This window comes from Staurois parvus, unplaced genomic scaffold (assembly GCF_062004578.1).
Source record: "Staurois parvus isolate SC_StPar_1 unplaced genomic scaffold, SC_StPar_1.0 ptg000723l, whole genome shotgun sequence".
In the NCBI taxonomy this organism is placed as follows: Eukaryota; Metazoa; Chordata; class Amphibia; order Anura; family Ranidae; genus Staurois; species Staurois parvus.
The window spans coordinates 704895-726551 of NW_028318519.1; the positions used below are offsets into that span (position 1 = coordinate 704895).

At 44.6% G+C, this 21657-nt stretch overlaps 1 protein-coding gene across 1 annotated transcript in view; it reads right to left on the reverse strand.

The window, feature by feature from the left end:
- Positions 1-21657, reverse strand: part of SCARA5 (scavenger receptor class A member 5) — a 537618-nt gene that overhangs the window by 493877 nt on the left and 22084 nt on the right. Inside the window, exon 2 of the mRNA XM_089653868.1 lies at positions 15869-15995. Within this exon, the coding sequence (XP_089509994.1) occupies positions 15869-15980 (112 nt within the window). The 5' untranslated portion in view covers positions 15981-15995. The remainder of the gene's footprint in view (positions 1-15868; positions 15996-21657) is intronic.

Sequence of the window (21657 nt, forward strand, 5' to 3'; positions counted from 1 at the left end):
ATGCTGCTGCCAGGTCCAGAGTGTGTCATGGGTCCCTGTACGGCCTCCCATTGCTGCTGTCTCTATCGCCACACTCTGCCATGTGCCACTTTCAGGTCTCCTCACACTGCTGGTGGTTTCCATTTTTGTCATAGGGTGCTGTATGGCCTCCCATTGCTGCTGCCTCCACCGCCACACTGTGGCTCCACACTCTGGTTTTGGCCCCGTGACTGCCCAAATGAGTGAAGTGTGCGGTGATTCTAAGATCGACGGCACTCATCTGCATGTCATACTGACTGACAGTATTATTTCTCTTCCCCAGCAGACTCCAAGGGCATTTAAATTAAAGGTACAGTGTTCTGCACTAATATTAAGTCTCTCTGAAGCCTAGAAACACCCTTTTTTAAGTTAAATTCACAGCGAATTTATTCGACTCGAATCGAATATTGTCCACGAATTCGCCGAATCAGTCGAATCGAATTTTTCATTTCTTCGCTCATCTCTAATTGTGATCATACAAGATCCTCACGTGGGCTGTTTTATTTGGGACGTTTATTCACTACGTTCACCATTTGGTGACATCTAATTTTTTGCACTTATTTTTGCATTATATGTGATTTATGGGATTTATTATGCAATATATTGTACATTATGTCTTAGCGCTGCACCTTTATATTGATATACTCTGGAAGGTTTTATTTGGTTGCCTTTTTGGTGTTCTAGCAGCTGTTTTCTTTGCAGGTAGCGCTCGCTTACTTTTCTTTATCCTACTGTGAAAACATGCACTCATTATTGGAAAATAGAAAAAGCAGAGTCCTCCAGCAGAGCAGAGTATTTCAGGAGAAGACAGTTATAGAGGAAGGAGCGGAGTCCTCCAGCAGTGCAGAGTATTTCAGGAGAGGAGAGTTATAGAGGAAGGAGCAGAGTCCTCCAGCAGTGCAGAGTATTTCAGGAGAGGAGAGTTATAGAGGAAGGAGCAGAGTCCTCCAGCAGTGCACAGTATTTCAGGAGAGGAGAGTTATAGAGGAAGGAGCAGAGTCCTCCAGCAGAGCAGAGTATTTCAGGAGAGGATAGTTATAGAGGAAGGAGCAGAGTCCTCCAGGAGAGCAGAGTATTTCAGAAGAGGAGAGTTATAGAGGAAGGAGCAGAGTCCTCCAGCAGTGCAGAGTATTTCAGGAGAGGAGAGTTATAGAGGAAGGAGCAGAGTCCTCCAGCAGAGCGGAGTATTTCAGGAGAATGGAGTTATAGAGGAAGGAGCGGAGTCCTCCAGCAGAGCAGAGTATTTCAGAGAGGAGATATAGAGGAAGGAGCAGAGTCCTCCAGCAGAGCGGAGTATTTTAGGAGAGGAGAGTTATAGAGGAAGGAGAAGAGTAATCCAGCAGTGCAGAGTATTTCAGGAGAGGAGAGTTATAGAGGAAGAAGCAGAGTCCTCCAGCAGAGTATTTCAGGAGAGGATAGTTATAGAGGAAGGAGCAGAGTCCTATAGCGGAGCAGAGTATTTCAGGAGAGGATAGTTATAGAGGAAGGAGCGGAGTCCTCCAGCAGTGCAGAGTATTTCAGGAGAGGATAGTTATAGAGGAAGGAGCAGAGTCCTCCAGAAGTGCAGAGTATTTCAGGAGAGGATAGTTATAGAGGAAGGAGCGGAGTCCTCCAGCAGTGCAGAGTATTTCAGGAGAGGATAGTTATAGAGGAAGGAGCGGAGTCCTCCAGCAGAGTATTTCAGGAGAGGATAGTTATAGAGGAAGGAGAAGAGTCCTCCAACAGTGCAGAGTGTTTCAGGAGAGGAGAGTTATAGAGGAAGGAGCAGAGTCCTCCAGCAGTGCAGAGTATTTCAGGAGGGGAGAGTTATAGAGGAAGGAGCAGAGTCCTCCAGCAGTGCAGAGTATTTCAGGAGAGGAGAGTTATAGAGGAAGGAGCAGAGTCCTCCACAGGGGAGGGCTGACAACTCATGGGGCCCCCGGGCAATAGGGGATCATGGGGCCCCTGTGTCCTTGCCCAAACTCAAAAAAGCCTATGAAAAAGGTACCAGGGGCATCTCATGGGGCCCCCTACTGACCCCGGGCCCTCGGGCAGTGCCCGAGTTTCCAAATGGTCAGTCCGCCCCTGGTCCTCCAGCAGTACAGAGTATTTCAGGAGAGGAGAGTTATAGAGGAAGAAGCAGAGTCCTCCAGCAGAGTATTTCAGGAGAGGAGAGTTATAGAGGAAGGAGCAGAGTCCTCCAGCAGAGCAGAGCAGAGTTTTTCAGGAGAGGATAGTTATAGAGGAAGGAGCAGAGTCCTATAGCGGAGCAGAGTATTTCAGGAGAGGATAGTTATAGAGGAAGGAGCGGAGTCCTCCAGCAGTGCAGAGTATTTCAGGAGAGGATAGTTATAGAGGAAGGAGCAGAGTCCTCCAGCAGTGCAGAGTATTTCAGGAGAGGATAGTTATAGAGGAAGGAGCGGAGTCCTCCAGCAGTGCAGAGTATTTCAGGAGAGGATAGTTATAGAGGAAGGAGCGGAGTCCTCCAGCAGAGTATTTCAGGAGAGGATAGTTATAGAGGAAGGAGAAGAGTCCTCCAACAGTGCAGAGTGTTTCAGGAGAGGAGAGTTATAGAGGAAGGAGCAGAGTCCTCCAGCAGTGCAGAGTATTTCAGGAGGGGAGAGTTATAGAGGAAGGAGCAGAGTCCTCCAGCAGTGCAGAGTATTTCAGGAGAGGAGAGTTATAGAGGAAGGAGCAGAGTCCTCCACAGGGGAGGGCTGACAACTCATGGGGCCCCCGGGCAATAGGGGATCATGGGGCCCCTGTGTCCTTGCCCAAACTCAAAAAAGCCTATGAAAAAGGTACCAGGGGCATCTCATGGGGCCCCCTACTGACCCCGGGCCCTCGGGCAGTGCCCGAGTTTCCAAATGGTCAGTCCGCCCCTGGTCCTCCAGCAGTACAGAGTATTTCAGGAGAGGAGAGTTATAGAGGAAGAAGCAGAGTCCTCCAGCAGAGTATTTCAGGAGAGGAGAGTTATAGAGGAAGGAGCAGAGTCCTCCAGCAGAGCAGAGCAGAGTTTTTCAGGAGAGGATAGTTATAGAGGAAGGAGCAGAGTCCTATAGCGGAGCAGAGTATTTCAGGAGAGGATAGTTATAGAGGAAGGAGCGGAGTCCTCCAGCAGTGCAGAGTATTTCAGGAGAGGATAGTTATAGAGGAAGGAGCAGAGTCCTCCAGCAGTGCAGAGTATTTCAGGAGAGGATAGTTATAGAGGAAGGAGCGGAGTCCTCCAGCAGTGCAGAGTATTTCAGGAGAGGATAGTTATAGAGGAAGGAGCGGAGTCCTCCAGCAGAGTATTTCAGGAGAGGATAGTTATAGAGGAAGGAGAAGAGTCCTCCAACAGTGCAGAGTGTTTCAGGAGAGGAGAGTTATAGAGGAAGGAGCAGAGTCCTCCAGCAGTGCAGAGTATTTCAGGAGGGGAGAGTTATAGAGGAAGGAGCAGAGTCCTCCAGCAGTGCAGAGTATTTCAGGAGAGGAGAGTTATAGAGGAAGGAGCAGAGTCCTCCACAGGGGAGGGCTGACAACTCATGGGGCCCCCGGGCAATAGGGGATCATGGGGCCCCTGTGTCCTTGCCCAAACTCAAAAAAGCCTATGAAAAAGGTACCAGGGGCATCTCATGGGGCCCCCTACTGACCCCGGGCCCTCGGGCAGTGCCCGAGTTTCCAAATGGTCAGTCTGCCCCTGGTCCTCCAGCAGTACAGAGTATTTCAGGAGAGGAGAGTTATAGAGGAAGGAGCAGAGTCCTCCAGCAGAGCGGAATATTTCAGGAGAGGAGAGATAGATAAGAAGAGAAGGAGCAGAGTCCTGTCCTTTTACCTGTTCTACATTGTAGGTGCACGGTAAACTGCATATTCCATCTGTACTCTGACTTTGGGTTTCTTGGCGGTAGAGCAAGTTTTTCGCCAGAATATTATTAAGCAGATGAAGTGTTAAAACTATACGAGGGTTTGAATGCATCGTTGCTCAGCTCTGCCGTTGGCGATAATCCGGAGAATTAAATTAATGAGGAGTTTCAGGGAGGTGAAAACTGGGCTGATGGAAAACCACAGAGCTGGCCCATTCTACTATCAAACAATATTCTGCCAGGATTGGGCTACAGACCAGCAAATCTCTACCCCAGTTTACTCTGCTCTGGAGACTCATTGGAATTTTCTATCCAAGACCAGTCCAAGGTTGAGTCCATTTTTAATAGTTACTCCTTATTTAAAGATTTAATGCAGCCCTCCAGCAAAAAAAATTTTAATTTTAGTTTTGGATGGCATGGAAAGGAATTAGATCCTTTTTTTTTTAGGGGTTTGTTTCTCTTTTATTCCTTTTGGGGAGAATCATGCTTATTACCCATCCTTGTGACATGCCAGGGAGGCAGAAAAGCCTTTGACTAGTGTCACCAGGTTACTAAGTCTGAGGTTAGTTTTATACATGTGATTATCCTTTTTTTAATTAAAAAGGGTAATTTAAGTATAATTGTAATATAGACTTTTTTTTTCCTCTGGGCCACCTCTGTGGTTTTCCATCAGCCCAGTTTTTCCCTCCCTGAACCCCCCCCCCCCCCCCCCCCCATTCATTTAATTCTCCATGTGGCCATATTAGGTCACTATGCCCCACAGCTGCAAACATATAAAGGGGCAGGGAGGCTTGTGGCATCACTGGCCTAATAGGGCCACATGGCCCTAGTAAGTGAATGACATTGACCCATTAGGGCCATGTATCTGTATTAGGTCAATATGCCCCACAGCTGCATGTACACAGAAGATTGGGGAGGCTGGAGACAACATTGACTTAACATGACCAAATGGCCATATTAGATCAATCGCATTGACCTAATATGGCCACGTGCTCATATGAGGTCAATATGCCCCACTGTTGCACTTACACAAAGGGGCAGGGTTGCTCTGTCATCACTGATGTACTATGGCCACATGGCCATATTAGACCAATGACATTGATCTAATCTGGCCACGTAGCCACATTAGGTCAGTATGCCCCACAACTCCACGTACTGTATACAGGGATGGTCATGCTTGTGACATCATTGATTTAATATGGCCACATCTCCATTATAGGTCAATGACATTGTCCTAATCTTGCCATGTGGCTTTGCTAGGTTGATATGCCCTGAAGTTTTGCATACTGAAAGAGGTGGGGACACTTGTAACATCAATGACATATTATAGCCACATGTCCATTGAGGTCAAGGACATTGTCCTAATCTTGCCATGTGGCTATGTAAGGTCGATATGCCCTGCAGCCGCAGGTATCCAAAAAGGTGGGGATACTCTGTCATCGTTGACGTCATATAGCCACTCAGCCATATTATGACATTGACCGAATCTAGTCACATGGCCAGATTAGGTCAATGACTTTGACTTAACATGGCCATGTAACCATATAAGGTCGACCTGCAGCTGTCCGTTTACAAAGGGGCAGGAATGCTTGTAACATCATTGACTTAATATGGCCGCATGGCCAGATTAGGTCTTTGACATTGATTGAATATGGTCTTGCGGCTATTTTAGGTTGACATGCCCCACAGCTGCATGTACACAAAGGGGTGGGGATGCTTGTGACATTATTGATCCAATATGGCCACATGGTCTTATTAAGTCAATGACACTGACCTAATAGGTAATTGTGGCCATAATAGGTCAATATGCCCCACAACTGCATATACAGTTGGAGATGCTGGTGACACCAATGACCTAGTATAGCCACATGGTTATATTAGGTCAATATGTCCCAGAACTGTATGTACACCAAGGGATGGAAGTGTCTGTAAAATAAATGACCCAATATGGCCACATGGTCTTATTAAGTCAATGACACTGACCTAATAGGTAATTGTGGCCATAATAGGTCAATATGCCCCACAACTGCATATACAGTTGGAGATGCTGGTGACACCAATGACCTAGTATAGCCACATGGTTAAATTAGGTCAATATGTCCCAGAACTGTATGTACACCAAGGGATGGAAGTGTCTGTAAAATAAATGACCCAATATGGCCACATGGTCATATTAGGTTAATGACATCAACCTAATGGGCCCATGTGGGCTTATAAAGTCAATGATGTCACAGGCATTCCTACCTCCATCTGTGTTTGCAGCTGCGGAACAGGGAATGCACTGACCACTGTTGATTGGGTAGCACTGGATAGGTGTGATAGCTTCCTTCCGGATCCAATCTGAACCCAAGTTTGGACCAAAACCTAGCTTATCTCTAATTAGAACCCCTCTGCTATCAGGAGTTCCCTTAGCTATCATGGTGACTAAGCAACAAAACATTTTAACAAGGTTATACAAATCTACTTCAAATCTGCAATACATCTTCAAATTTAGTTGTACATACAAAAGCCTCAATATATAGAATATTTACTCGATCTCATAAAATACATATCCTATCAACAAAACCATTATATCCATACTGTATGTATTAAAGGGGCGATTAGGGGGAATATGATCAATATGTATAAATACATATAGTGTAGAGCTATTCACGTTAAGATCATCACAGAGGATAAGGGGACACTCATTACATCTGGAGGAAAAGAGATTTAATCTCCAAATACGGAAAGGCCTTTTTACAGTAAGAGCTGTGAAAATGTAGAATAGACTCCCTCAAGAGCTGGTTCTGGTCAGTTCAGCAAATTGCTTAAAAAAGTCCTGGATTCTTTCCTAGATGCACAGAATATAACTGGATACTAACATTTATATGTAAAGTTCACCCGGAGAATATCTGATTGCCTCTAAGGGGATCAGGAAGGATTTTTTTTTCCCTGCAGGAGCAAATTGGATCATGCTTTGCTGTTGTTTTTACCTTCCTCTGGATCAACTGTGGGTATAGGCTTATAATTTAGTTTTTTAATGGTTGAACTGGATGGACTTTTGTCTTTTTTCAGCCAGACTAACTATGTAACTATGTAAGATCTGCAGAATGCCAGAGAAGACTCTAATGCAAATGTAGATCCAGCTCCCATCTTTTGGCTTTGCTGTTATTTTTTTCCTTCCTCTGGATCAACTGTGGGTATAGGATTGTATATTTTGTTTTCCTTTTTAATTGGTTGAACTAGATGGACTTTATTGTTTAGTAAAAATAAAAAAAAGTTTGAAAATGAAACAAATCCCCCTGCTAACATAGATCCTATTTTTCTGTTACAAGATGTATTGCTAGGGATGGAATATATATATAAAGAGTACATCTGCAAATACTAAAACTATTAGATGTCAGCACCAATCTGTGAATGTTCATGCATGGTATATCCATCCAGCAATCGTTGCAAACACATTAATCATCCCATGTATTGCTGCAAAGTTTAGCCAAATGATGACTGTCCCAAAGAGACAAGATCCCCTACATCAGGCACTCCCCCTTTCCCTGGACCCAAGCATACAAATAATACATTTAAGCACAGGTCTATTAGATCCATTATACACCAATCAACCATAACCATATGACCAATGACAGGTAAAGTGAATAACATTGATTATCTCATGAAAATGGCATCTGAAAGTGGGTGGGATATAATAGGCAGCAAGTGAACATGTTGTCCTTGAAGTTGATGTGTTGAAAGCAGAAAAAATTGGGAAAGCTTAAGGTTTTGAGCTACTTTGAGAAGGACCAAATTGTAATAGATGTATGCAGGGGTGGACTGACAACTTATGGGACCCCCGGTCAATAGGGGATCATGGGGCCCCTGTGTCCTTGCCCAGAATCAAAAAAGCCTATGAAAAAGGTACCAGGGGCATCTCCAAATGGTCAGTCCGCCCCTGGATGTATGACTGGGTCAGAGCATCTCCAAAACTGCAGCTCTTGTGGGATGTTCCCGGTCTGCAGTGGTCAGGACTGACCAGAGGTGGTCTTAGGAAGGAAACCTGGGGAACCGGTGACAGGGTACATCTGCAAATACTAAAATTATTAGATGGCAGCACCAATCTGTGAATGTTCATGCATGGTAAATCCATCCAGCAATTGTTGCAAGCACATTAATTATCCCATGTATTGCTGCAAAGTTTATCCAAATGATGACTGTTCCAAAGAGACAAGATCCCCTACATCAGGCACTCCCCTTTCTCTGGACCCAAGCATACAAATAATAAAGGCTTCCACAGGGGTTGGAAGGCACGGGATCTTAAAGCAGGGAATATTAGAGTATACCAACTCTATTACAGGGACTGGAAGGATGGAAGGAGACTTGGGACTCTAGAGAGTTATGTAAAATACCTCTTCTATAACAGGGACTGGAGGGAAGGTAGGAGACTTGGAACTATAGATAATTGAGTATAATACCTCTTCTATAACAGGGACTGGAGGGAAGGTAGGAGACTTGGCACTCTAGAGAGTTGAGTATAATACCTCTTCCATAACAGGGACTGGAGGGAAGGTAAGAGACTTGGGACTAAAGATAGTTGAGTATAATACCTCTTCTATAACAGGGACTGTAGGGAAGGTAAGAGACTTGGGACTATAGATAGTTGAGTATAATACCTCTTCTATAACAGGGACTGGAGGGAAGGTAAGAGACTTGGGACTATAGATAGTTGAGTATAATACCTCTTCTATAACAGGGACTGGAGGGAAGGTAAGAGACTTGGGACTATAGATAGTTGAGTATAATACCTCTTCTATAACAGGGACTGGAGGGAAGGTAAGAGACTTGGGACTATAGTTAGTTGAGTATAATATCTTTTCTATAACAGGGATTGGAGGAAAGGTAGGAGACTTAGGGCTCTAGATAGTTGAGTATAATACTTCTTCTATAACAGGGACAGGAGGGAAGGTAGGAGAGTTGGGACTCTTGAGAGTTGAGTATATTACCTCATCTATAACAGAGAATGAATGGGTGGTAGGTGACAATTTACAATGGAGAGGGGAGTTTAATACCTCTTATATTGTAGGGAATAGAGGGGTAGTGGGAGGCAAGGGACACCAGAGAGGTGATCATAATGACTATTCTCTTTCAGGAAACGTTTGATATGATTTTTTTTTGCAGTATCTGGATTTTTTTAATGTTTTTGATCCATCTGAAGGCATTTTATCCTAATGCTGATAGTCAGCTGAAATACTCCAACTGAATGTTGTGTCATCGGCTCATGAATGCCAAAAAATGTTGGATCTGTATCAAATAGCTCTGTCAACTGTAAGGTGTGTGTATGTAAGTAGAAGTGCGCACAGTTTTCTGTAAGCAGTGTTTGGCAGAAATGTCAATGATTCATATTTTGGTCTACTGTAATCCTGCAGGCCCACCCCACTGCACACTAACCACAGGGGGTCACTTGCTCCACACTGTCACCATTCATAAAGTGCCTTGTATTTATTTTTTTTTAAATAGATTGGATGAGGTGGGAAGGAGGGGCAGTGATGTTATGATATGCACATTGTTTTTTGGGTGATGGCAGACTCACCCCATTGGCCCTCCCATGTTCCAGAACTGCAGTGGCATAATGTCATAATGGTAGAGACTGGTTGATGCAGGTACAAGCTGTAGAACTGGATCACCAGTCTCCACTCCTGGAAGAGGCACCAGCGAAGGACAAGTAACAGTGGACAGATAAGCAAAGAAGTGGGTTAGAAGTTTTTTTTTAAATATTTATGAATGAGGGGGGGGGGGGGGTAGCAAACTAGCCTAGAGATGGGCTATAGGTGATTAGTTGTTTTGTCCTGCAAAGGCAGAATCTTGGTTCCAAAAATGATTAAGGCTTTTGCCTGGTTGATACTAATGTACATAGACCCATAAGGGCTTGTTTACACATGCTTCAAAACATGGCATTGGACACACTTTTTTAAAATATAGCACCTTCTAGTGTGCTACTAGGGTAGTGTAGGTACATTCATTGTGTTTGACTTATGGCAACTGTGTGAGTCTGTAATTAGACCAGGTTACTGCAGGTCAGGTTGGAATTCTATCACCTCCACCTAGTTCTGGAGGACCATGGAACCTTCCAGAAGCCAGTGGTCAGAAGGGGTGGTGACCTAATCTGCATGTTTATGGAGGTCTATCCAATCCCATGTTTGGAGGCCCTGGTAGAGCGGTAAGACCAACCAATAAATATGGGAGACTCAGGCTGAAAGGGGAGTCAGGTGGAAGATGGAGTGCTGAGGAGACTGTTGGTGGCCTGAGAGGGGTCCCCTAGGTCAAGTGTGGTTGGCCAGAGATCCATTATCTCCTACGCTCAAGGACTCAGATCAAACAGGCGTTAGTGACAAGCAGCGTGTTGTGTGTTCATCAGCTGGTGATCAGAGGTTGTGCAGCTCTATCATGAAGCTGGGGAAGCTTAATAAAACTGTAGAGGAAGATGAAAGAAAGAGCGCACAAACCTTGCGCATTACCTCAATAAATAGTGACTAATTTTATTAATATGGAAATATACTCACAAAATAATTGTATAACAGGCATAAGTAACCATAATCCAAACAGGGTTACAGGTAAATAAAACAGGGGGGGGATGAAGGCTAACGCGTTTCGAAGGGTGCTCCCTTCTTCATCAGAGCTGGGTTTGGCAGATAGAAACTTCAGTATGGCAGAGTTCCCATGGGAAGGAGATATTCAGCCACTGTGTGTCAGTATTACAGAAGTTCAGCCTGTTTAGTAAATTTAATAAAATTAGTCACTATTTATTGAGGTAATGTGCAAGGTTTGTGCGCTCTCTCTTTCATCTTCCTCTCTAGTGTGGTTGGCCTCCAGGTTTGGCTTGGGCTGGCTCAGGAGGGTCCATTCAGGATAACAGCATGAACAAGATCAAGGCCTGGGAGCAAGGAGGACAGAATGAGTACATCAGCACACCCAGGGATTTACAAGGGGAGAGACTGCCACATGTAGCAAGATTTCAAAGGACAAAATTGTGCATAATCCTTCAGCCTCATGTTGGGTGATCTCCAGAGCAGCCAGGAGGGCTGGTCGTGTCTACAGGCTGTGGAGCCAGAAGCAGTTTTACATGGGAAAGGAGACATCTCTGTATGTAGTTTGCAACAAGCTAATCTAACTTTCAGAGGGGACTGAGAGTCCAAAGCCTGTAGGGGCTGTTGCTAATGATCCATAATAATTCACAGCTTTTAAGGGAAATAACAGTCCAGGACCTTTTTCTGTAAATAGGAAAGAAGTTGTCCCCTTTCATTAATTCAGTCAAGTTGGGCATTCCATAATCCCTATTACCTTACCCAATTACTTTCCCTAATAAAATAACAAAAACCGAGCTCACGGACTGTTCACGGACTGTGGATGCAAGTGTGGAAAATGTGTGCTGCCTGTCTGTGCGTAGCTTAGGGTGACCTAGAAACACAGTGGCACTCAAGAGGGTAGCACTACAAAACCACTCTGAATGCCAGTCAAAGCATCTGTCATTAAATAAAATGGTAAGCTTACTGTCCTGTCTACACGTTGCTTTGGCTTTGCTTTGCTTGACATAGAAAATGATACCCCATGTTGATTTCTTGGTGCTTCAAGGCATCTCCAAAGCCTCCATAGAAGTCTATGACAAAGCTCACTTACAGCACCTGCAGCATTTGAGAGGCTTTTATTCAGTTTTTGCTTCTCTCTGTTTTGGAGATATTGCAGGTGTAAAGTACCTCTAGCAACCCACCGGTTAGGATTCCCCAGAGCGCGGAGTCTAAGTCCCGGTCTGCTTGTTCACCAGGGTCCCTGATGGTGGGGATGGACTTGGAGCAGACCGAGACCAGGTCGCGGCCTCCGAGTACACCTACCCGTGGTAGAGGGATCCACCAGAGGTATCTGTAGGGTGAGAGCCTGATGTGAAGAGGCGGATGTGCCAGAGCAAGGTGGATGGATGGATGAGCAGTAACGTGGTCAGACAAGCCAAGTCGGTAGCCGTGGGAACAGCGTAGTACAAGGCAGTGGGCAGAGAATGGTCAGGTCACACGCCAGGTCAGTAACAGCAGATCAGATCCAATAGGGGGCATCCAGGAGAGAGGTAAGGTGAGCCAGGGGTCAGAGCAGGAGAATACAGCACAGTCAGGGACAATCCGGGTCAGCAACAATCAGAATAACGAGTACACAGGATCAGGAACACAGAGAGACCAAACGGCAATTCATGTCAGCGCAGGGCGGATTGAAATACCGCGCCCTGCGCTGTCATTGGTGCCAGGCGCGCACCCGCGGCTCTGAGTGAGCATGCACGAGTTCCGTCTCCGCTGCGGCCGGCCAGGACCTAGTGCCCATACACCAGCGTGAACCAGCACACTGCGCCTGCGCCGAGCCACACGTCGCGGCTGCTCCTGACAGCAGGTATGAGATATCCCAGAATGCACTGGGAAAACAACAATAAAACCTGAAAGATGTAATTAGCATTCATTTCCAGTTCAGTTCCTTTGTGTATATTCTGGAAGAGTCTGATGCAGACATCACATCTGGTGTACAGTGTGGAGCAGCAGGAAGGTGAGCGGGGTCAAGTAGCAGACAGCACACTTGTTGTGCAAAGTGGGAATTCTATAGCAGAAGGTGAGCGGGAACTGGAGAGAGAAGACTGTGCGGCAGAGGATCAGCAGAGCTGGGGGACTAGAGTAGGGGAACCTAGCAATCTTACTCACAGTGTGCAGCGTTAGAGCAATATAGAGGGAGGTGGGCAGGGACCAGAGAGAGAGGAGGTTCAGCAAACCAGAGGATGAGCATAGCTGGTGGTTACTACTGAGTGGGGGATCAGCAGAGCTGGAGGTTACTACTGAGCCAAGGATTAGCAGAACATGTAGTACTAATGTAGTACTAATGAGCAGGGGATCTGCTGACCAAGGGTACTAATAAGTTGGGGATCTGCTAATCAAGATACCAATGAGCAGGAGATCTGCTGAACAGGGGTACTTATGAGCTAAGAATATGCGGGGTGGGAGTATCACTGAGCTGGGGTTCTACTGGGCCCCTCTGAAACAAATTCGAAAATCAACACACACAGGGCATGTCAAAGTGCTAGGCACTTTAATGTGTATTGCAATTGAAGCAGGTGTAAATGAGTCCTAAGAGAGTAAACTCAAGGCTCTGGAGTATGTTGGTGCTATAGAAATGAAATTTCTTGCAGGTTTCAAAGTCTCTTTAAAATGCAAAAAAAAAGCATAACTCCAGTATGAGGTCACCAGTAGGAACCAAAGTAAAAATAACTGTTACATCAGACAGTCTTGGCCTAGGAGATGTTTACACCAGACCTGATCCCTCTGTTTTCCCATATGGCAGACATGGTGGGTGCTGGTATGTTGTCTTACACCAGCATAGCCTTCTTCAGCTGCCCGGCCATGGCTAAGATATGCCATGTTCCTTCCAGGGAACACAGCTCTCAAAGTCCCTTGCTGAGTTCTGTCTGAGCATGAGAGTTCAGTCCTTGGCACAAGCCGTGATCTTCACACATTCACTGACCTCAAATGTCTAATGGAGTGGGCAGAACACTTCAAATGAAGGACTGTGTAACTCAAAACGGCTTAGCTAAGCAGCAAGACTGTTTTTTGTCAGTTTGTGGTATGTGGAAGAAGAACCTCATAAACTACAGAGAAACACAGCAAGACATGCTCAGGTGTGAAGTTCAAGAGAACCTGTTATTAACTGGAAAGCCTAGAAGTATGGAAGCTGCATTGGCAGGATTTTGTCTGATGTTTTTAAATATGCAGGTTCCAGGGCTGTCATTTTTAGTCACTGACCTGGAATAGACATGCAGTAACTAACTTGCTAGGTCTCGAAAACTAAACCTTTACATACCAGTTGGGAAAAGTTAACAAGCTAAGCTCATAGATAAATCTAAAGCACTATCTGACTCCTGTAAGCCTTACTGGCTAGCTTTCATTGCACCTTTACAGCCACCAAATGATGCAATGACGGCTGCCTGAACTGTTGAGAGATGTCCACCATGGCCGTGCAGAACTTTTTGGAAAGTTGAGATTTGCACTAGAATTCTTGAAGCTGTTGGATCCACACCTAATGTAGCCAGCAGATCTGCAATCATCATATAAGATTAGATTGCCAACATCTAATGCAACAAATGCTCACTTTAACACCTTCATGATGTCCTTCTGGACAGAGAGTGTTTGCCTTTTTGTTTAAAAGATGCTTGGTCACACTGTGGCAGACTTCCTCGCTCTGCTTCTCATTTGTACAATTAAGGGTTGCTCCTTCCTCTAGGCTGAATAGTAACCTGTGATGCCTCTTTATAACTTAGGAGGAGCTTAGTAAGAGAGACTTACTGGCACCACAGAAAGGCGAAGGCAGCTGAGGGGTTGAGGGGTTGGTAGGGTGCTCTCCTCTTTGGGGAAGGGGCTGTGGAGGACTTTTCTTCCTTACCAAACAGGAATCTGAGCTAGAGACATAGGACAGGTTGTGAGTACCCCATTTCTCTCCCACTGTCTGATGGACTGATGTATTTTACCTTACGATTTTACGGAAAAGTTGTTACCATTCTTATGGCCTGTTGTTATGTGTCTGAAAAGTAAATATACTACTTATGCAAAAAAGTGTTGCATGTACAGTGCTTTATTAGGTAAAAAACAATTGGCAACTCACAAAAATCCCATATAATGAAACACATCCAACATGGAACAAGGAAAGCAGCATCCTTCTGGGTTGACGGCCTGTGCCCAATTAGTCCAATGTAACAAGTACAGGGATGCAGGCACAAAGCGCCGAACACCAGAAAACCAAAGCTATGGTGGAACTCAGCTGCTGGACCAGAACTGACGTCACAAATTGGATGGGCATAATAGGAAGTTTGGCTACACATTCCAGAGCATTAGCGTTCCTTTCTCAAGCCTGCCTAACTGTGAGGCTTGAGAAAGGAGCGTTGTTGTTCTGAAACGCGTAGCCATGCCCCTGTCAGACCCATGTGATATGTGATGTCAGTTCTGGTCCAGCAGCTGCGTTCCACTGTGGTTTCGGCTTCCTGGTGTACAGTGCTTCCTGCCTGCATCCCCATAATTGGTCTAATTTATTAGGTACACTTTTCAAGCTGTAGTTTAATCTTGCCCCTCCTGCCCCCCTAATAGTTACATGCTAATGACTTTTTTAAAATGAAACTTTTCCTTTTTAAATATATACCTTAGTCTGGGAGGGAAGACTAGATGACTATGACCATCCTCCAGCCAGGAAATGAGGAGGGCTCTATCTGATTTAGAGCATTTAATGCACATGGTGAAAAGCTCACAGTGTGCAGTGAAATCACAGTAAGCAATTTCTTTACATAAGAGGAGCCTGTACAACTGTGCAAGACTGAGGGGGAATCTGGAGACCAGATTAAAGCACAACATGCATAAGTTTGTATAAAATTATCATATAATATCAGAACAATGGCACCACCCCCCATCGCTCCATTCACCCATTGGTACCTCTGCCACATAGCCAAATGATGGTCTTTTTTGAGCCCCACTTCAGGTTCCACACTATCCTTGTGTCAAGGATTGGGCTCCACAGGGCATCACGAGTGACCCCCTCTTTCCACTGCATAGAGACAGGCATATTCTCCACAAGCCTTAATGGAAGGTTGCATTTTCAATTATCCTCTAATGTTTTCCTACCTTGGCAGACATAACTCAGAACAGTGTTCTTTATCAGAGCTGTCCCGTCTCTCAATTTTATCTGGCGGACACCTTGGAATGCACCATTTTTCCACTTCAAGCACCCACCATTAGGCATAAAAGGAATAGAGAGGAATTCTTTCAATGGGATACCCGTTCCTTGGACAACTGTGTAGTAGAGGATTCCCCTTCGCTTTAAATAGATTTCCTCTCACTTCCTTTTGTGTCCATAGGACAGGAAGTAAATGAAAATTCGCCCAATGGAACACAGATGGCAAAGCCAAAAAACTGCTAGAGGTTCTAACACTCCCCTTCTCTATGCAAAGGGAATGTGGTGGCTTTAGATATTTCAGTGAACACAAGGAAACCAGTACTTACATCCATCACACAGGTTCATCTTGGAGAGGTTTTTCCCATCAAAGGTCTCTTCGAACACGGATCCATTCTCTTTCTCATCAAATGTATGGAGATACATGGCTTTATTGTCCATTGTGGTTCGCTGGCTCTATGTAGAAAATGAAAAGAGAAGACATGACTTAAAGACAAATTCCAGAGGATTTTTTTTCTGGTTTTGTGCTCATTAACAATACTCTTAAAGGTGAACGACGTGGACGTTCCTGTACAGTTGTGCTCAAAAATGTGATTACCCTTGGAGAATTGATACCATTTTTTTTTAAAAACATGCATGAGTAGCAAAACACATTTCTTTTATCTCCTATGGGATTCATATTCAACTTTAGGTCATAACAGAATGGCACAATCATAAAACAAAACAAGTAAACAAATGAAATGCCCCCTGTTCAAAAGTCTGCATCCCCTTAGTTCTTAATACTGTGTATTGCTCCCTTTAGCATCAATGACAGTATGCAGTATTTTGTCATAATTGTCTATGAGGCTGCAATTCTTGCAGGTGGTATAGCTGTCTATTCGTCTTGGCAAAATGCCTCCAGGTCACGAAAAATCTTTCTTGCATGAACCGTATGTTTGAGATCTCCCCATAGTGGCTCGATGATATTAAGGTCAGGAGACTGTGATGGCCACTCCATAACCTTCACCTTTTTCTGCTGTAACCACTGGAGGGTCAACTTGGCCTTGTGCTTAGGGTCATTGTCGTGTTGGAAAGTCCAAGAGTGTCCCATGCACAGCTTTCATGCAGAAGAATCCAAATTGTTTACCAATATTTTCTGATAACATACTGCATTCATCTTGCCATCAATTTTCACAAGACTCTCTGTGCCTTTAGAGCTCACACGCCACAAAACATCAGTGAGCCACCACCATGCTACACAGTGGGGATGGCATTCTTGTCGCTTTAGGTCTTGTTGACCCCTCTCCAAACATAGGGCTTATGGGTGTGACCATAAAACTCTATTTTGGTCTTGTCACTCCAGAGTACAGTGTGCCAGAAGCTGTGAGGCATGTCAAGGTGTTGTCAGGCATATTGTAACTGGGCTTTTTTGTGGCATTGGAGCAGTAAGGCTTCTTTCTGGCAACATGACCATGTAGCTCATTTTCATCAAATTGTGCTCCCTGGAACAACAACATCTTTTTCCAGAGCAGCCTGTATTTCGCCTGAGGTTACCTATGGGTTCTTCCTTGTTTCCCAAACAATTATGGCAGTTGTGGCTGCAATCTTTCATAATGTACCTGACCATGGCTTGGTATCAAGAAATCCCCAAATTTTCCACTTCTTATTAAGTGATTGAACAGTACTGACAGGCATATTCAAGGCTTTAGATATCCTTTTAGATCCTTTTTTTCCCTCTTTATAAAATTTGATTATTACCTTGTTACTACCTTGTTACGCAGGTCTTTTGACAGTTCTTTTCTGCTCCCAATGGCTCAGTATATAACCTGCTCAGTGCATCCACATGGGACCTAACTAGCTCATTGACTATTTATACACAGAGACTAATTCCAATTTAAAAAAACACAGATGTGGACAATTAATGTCAGGGATCGCCGCGGCGCTGGTCCCGGCACATGCGCATTAGGCCTTCTCATGCAGGGATGCGGGCGCTAGGTCCCGGCCTGCCGCGGTGACGGAGTTCGCACATGCGCACTGGCGTTCGCGGGTGTGCACCTGGCACCAATGACAGCGCAGGGCGCGATATTTAAATCCCCCTGTGCTGTCACTGGTTGCCGAATGGTCTTCCTGTGATTCCTGTTCCCTGAAACCTGTGATTGTGAGTACTATTGACCCGGATTGTCTGACCTTTGCTGCCTTCTCCTGTCCTGACCCTTGGCTTGCCTGACCTCGCTCCTGAATGTCCCAATATAGATCTGATCTCCTGTTACTGACCTGGCGTGTGACCCGACCATTCTTTGCCTGCTGCTTTGTACCGCACCGACCCCCCGGCTACCGACTCGGCTTGTCTGACCTAGCTTTAGCTCATCCATTCATCCGTCCATCCATCCATCTCACTGGGAGCCCCCGGTCTCCTCACATCAGACTCTCTGGCAGACTCCTCTACCACTGGTGGGTATACCCGGTAGTCGCGACCTGGTCTCGGAGCGCTCCAAGTCCATCCCCACCATCAAGGGCCCTGGTGAACAAGTGATCCGGAACTTAGACGCCGCGCTCCGGGGAAGCCTGACCAGTGTGTTGCTAGAGGTGCTGTCAGGTGGTCCCTTACAATTAACCTCTAATTGGCATTTTAATCTGTGTGTGTCACCTTGTGTGTCTGTACCAAGGCCAAACATTCCAGGGGATGGAAACATTTGATCCGGGCCATTTGGGTGATTTCTGTTATCATTATGATTTAAAAATGAGCCGAACAACTATGTGATAATAAATGGCTTCATATGATCACTATTCTTAAATAAAAGACAATTTTTGGCATAATCTGTCATATATTTTCAATATGAATGCCAAAATGTCATGATTTCTACCAGGGGTATGCACACTTTTGAGCACAACTTTATGAACAAACCACAGCCACAAGCAACATTTCCTCAATGGCATTAAGAGTGTATTGTTTAATGCATGTCCCAAGTTGCCCTTTAGATACATATAAAGAAAATTTCAATCATCAGATTGAAAAATTCACAATATCAAGTTTTATCTTTGCAGAATCAGAAAAACATAGACGAGAGAAGATCAAATTCAAGTCTATGTAAATAGAGTGAGGAAGGAAGGATAGAAGAGGTAATTTCCATTGTTTATCTGGGAAAAAAAATTTATTTAGCGGTCATTCTCCTTTTGTCTAATCTTTTTATCTTCTGGATATGAGAAATACAGTTATTTATCAGGAAAGCGGAATACGTCCAGGCCAGTGGTCACATCCAATTCAGCTTTGGATTGTTATCTAGGAATGATCGGTTATGTTATGACACCCCCATCCAAACCAGACTGAGACTGTAGACCCACGGTGTGTTTTATTTGACTCTTAGCATATTATTTTATTATTTTAAAACGTGGCTTTCGGAGAACGTTTCCAATAAACATTATAAGTGCCAAAGTTTTCATAAGAAAAGGTGATTGATGCAAACTAAGGTGGGGGGAGTAGAGGTGAGACATAATGCTAAAATATTAAAAGAGAATTAAACTCTCAAACTAAAATTAATGTAATTGTGGTCTATGCCCCTGATTGTTGGACTAGTTGTCTGATCACAAAGGTCCTTCCCCAAAGACCAGGTGGTGTCCTGGGAAATATGCAGGACCATCCTTATAAGGGGGGATTTACCCCCCTTAATGACCAGGCCTCTTTTTGCTACTCGGTGCTGCACTAATTCAACTGATAATTGCGCGGTCATGCAATGCTGCACCCAAACGAAATTTACATCCTTTTTTTCACACAAATAGAGCTTTCTTTCGGTGGTATTTGATCACCTGTGCGCTTTTTATTTTTCACGCTATAAACAAAAAAAGGCCAAAAAGTTTGAAGAAAAACAATATTTTTTACTTTCAGCTATAAAAAATATATAGTAAACTCAAAGTTGGTTATACATTTAGGCCAAAATGTATTCTGCTCCATGTTTTTGGTAAAAAAAATCCCAATAAGTGTATATTGATTGCTTTGTGTGACAGTTATAGCGTCTACAAACTATGGTATAGATACTGCAATTTACGCCATTTTTCTGCTATACAGCGCTGCACTAGTTTAACGGACAATTGCACGGTCATGCAATACGGTACATAAATGAAATTTATATCCTTTTTTTCCCCACAAATTGAGCTTTCTTTCGGTGGTATTTGATCGCCTGTGCGGTTTTTATTTTTTGCGCTATAAAAAAAAAGGCTGACAATTTTGAGGAAAAAAAACAATATTTTGGACTTTTTGCTATAAAACATGTTCAGTAAAAAAAAATTTTAAAATCAAATTTAGTCATAAATTTCTGCCAAAATGCATTCTGCGACATGTCTTTGCTAAAAAAAAAAACCCAATACGTGTAAATTAATTGGTTTACGTGAAAGTTATGGCGTTTACAAATGGCGGGAAAGATACTGGGATTTTTAGTTTTTTTTTATACTAATAATGGCGGCGATCAGCGACTTATGGCGGCGATCAGTGACTTATGGCGGCGATCAGCGACTTATGGCAGCGATCAGTGACTTATGGCGGTGATCAGCGACTTATGGCGGGACTGCGGCGGACATTCTGACATTGGGGGGTACTGACTTGGGGTCACTGACATCCCCAGTGACACCAATACAGTGATCAGTGCAAAAAAAAAACACTGACACTGTACTAATGGCACTGGGGAGGAAGGGGTTAAGTTTATTATTCAGTGAAAGGGTTAACTGTGTGAGGGGAGTGTTTTACTAGGGGGCGGGGGTGTGTACTGCAGGGAACACCGCTGATCGGGAGAGAGAAACTCTTCTGTCCCGATCAGCGTGTCAGGAGCTGTCAAGGAACTGACAGAAAGCACAGCTACTGCAGCTGTGCTCTCTGTCAGCGGTTGCCGCCGATCGCCAGGACATAGCCGGTAACGACCGGCTGTGACCCGGCGACTGACATCCGCGGCTGTGATCGGCGGGACAGGTAGGGCGGCGGTGCGCCTCGCGCGCGCCCCCTACCTGTTTACAAAACGCACGTTTTAGAACATGCTTTTGCTTTGCCCTGCCGCCATTTTTATACAGTGGCTGGGCAGCATGTGGTTAATCAATCCGTTCTCCTCAAGAGCCTTTCCTAAAAGATTTTTCCAAAGGCTTTGCCTACCTTTTCCTAACCAGCAGGTGTTTGTCTGTGTCTATACACCATCTACACTGCGTGTGCGCCAAAATGACTCAGTAGGGGCTGTCGCGAACGTGCGCACCAGAGGCAGGACGCAGCCTCCATTTTGTTAAGAGTATCCATGTTATTCCCTCATTCTTCCCCCCTCCCTCTCTGAGAGGCACAGTGACATATGGCAGCGTGTGTGCGTGTGTTAAAAGTGTCACAGGCCAGAGCCCAGCAGGGGGGCTATGAGCTATAGGACCCCCAAGGGAGCCGGGATTCTCTGTCCAAAGAACCTATGCAATTTAACACCTTGTAAAAAGATAACGCAGCCTTCCCAGGAGTTCAAAAGACATTGAACCACATAACCTTCTTAAAAATCCATTTTCCCATATGTCTCATATCTTGGAATATGAGAGACTTACATAAAAACCAGGCATACCGTCAGATTGGCCAGGAGGAGGCAAACAGTTTGGTAGGTCACTCACCTTGTCTCGAATACATAGGGAAGCAGAAAAGTAGATCTTGTGAACCATTCAGTGTATAATTTCATAATTCATATCTAATCAATCCTCAGACATGTCTGCATAATAATCTACACGTGGGTGGAGTGTCACTTGTGCATAGGAAAAGTTATGAGCCAAAATATGAACTACACAAGATTTTGGTTCTAGTTTGGGGCTACGCCCAGACCTCCACGCCCTAAACTGGGTATTGGTCCTTGACTTCAGAGACACCCCCTGCTGGGGAACTACAAAATGGGCTGTCAGGCCTAAGAGAGCTAAGCTGAAGATATCTCCCATTTTAACATCAGTACCACCTGGGGAGACCCGTGCCCTTTCACTCCGAAACTTGGATCTGCTAACCCAGGACTTTGGCAAGTACCTTAACCCTTTTACCTCTCTCTGTTATCTCTTTGCTGTGCTGTTGTTCTCTGTATATTTATATATATATCTTAGTTACATCTTTTCTGTAAATATTTTTATTGCACCCGGTTGACCTTTTAGT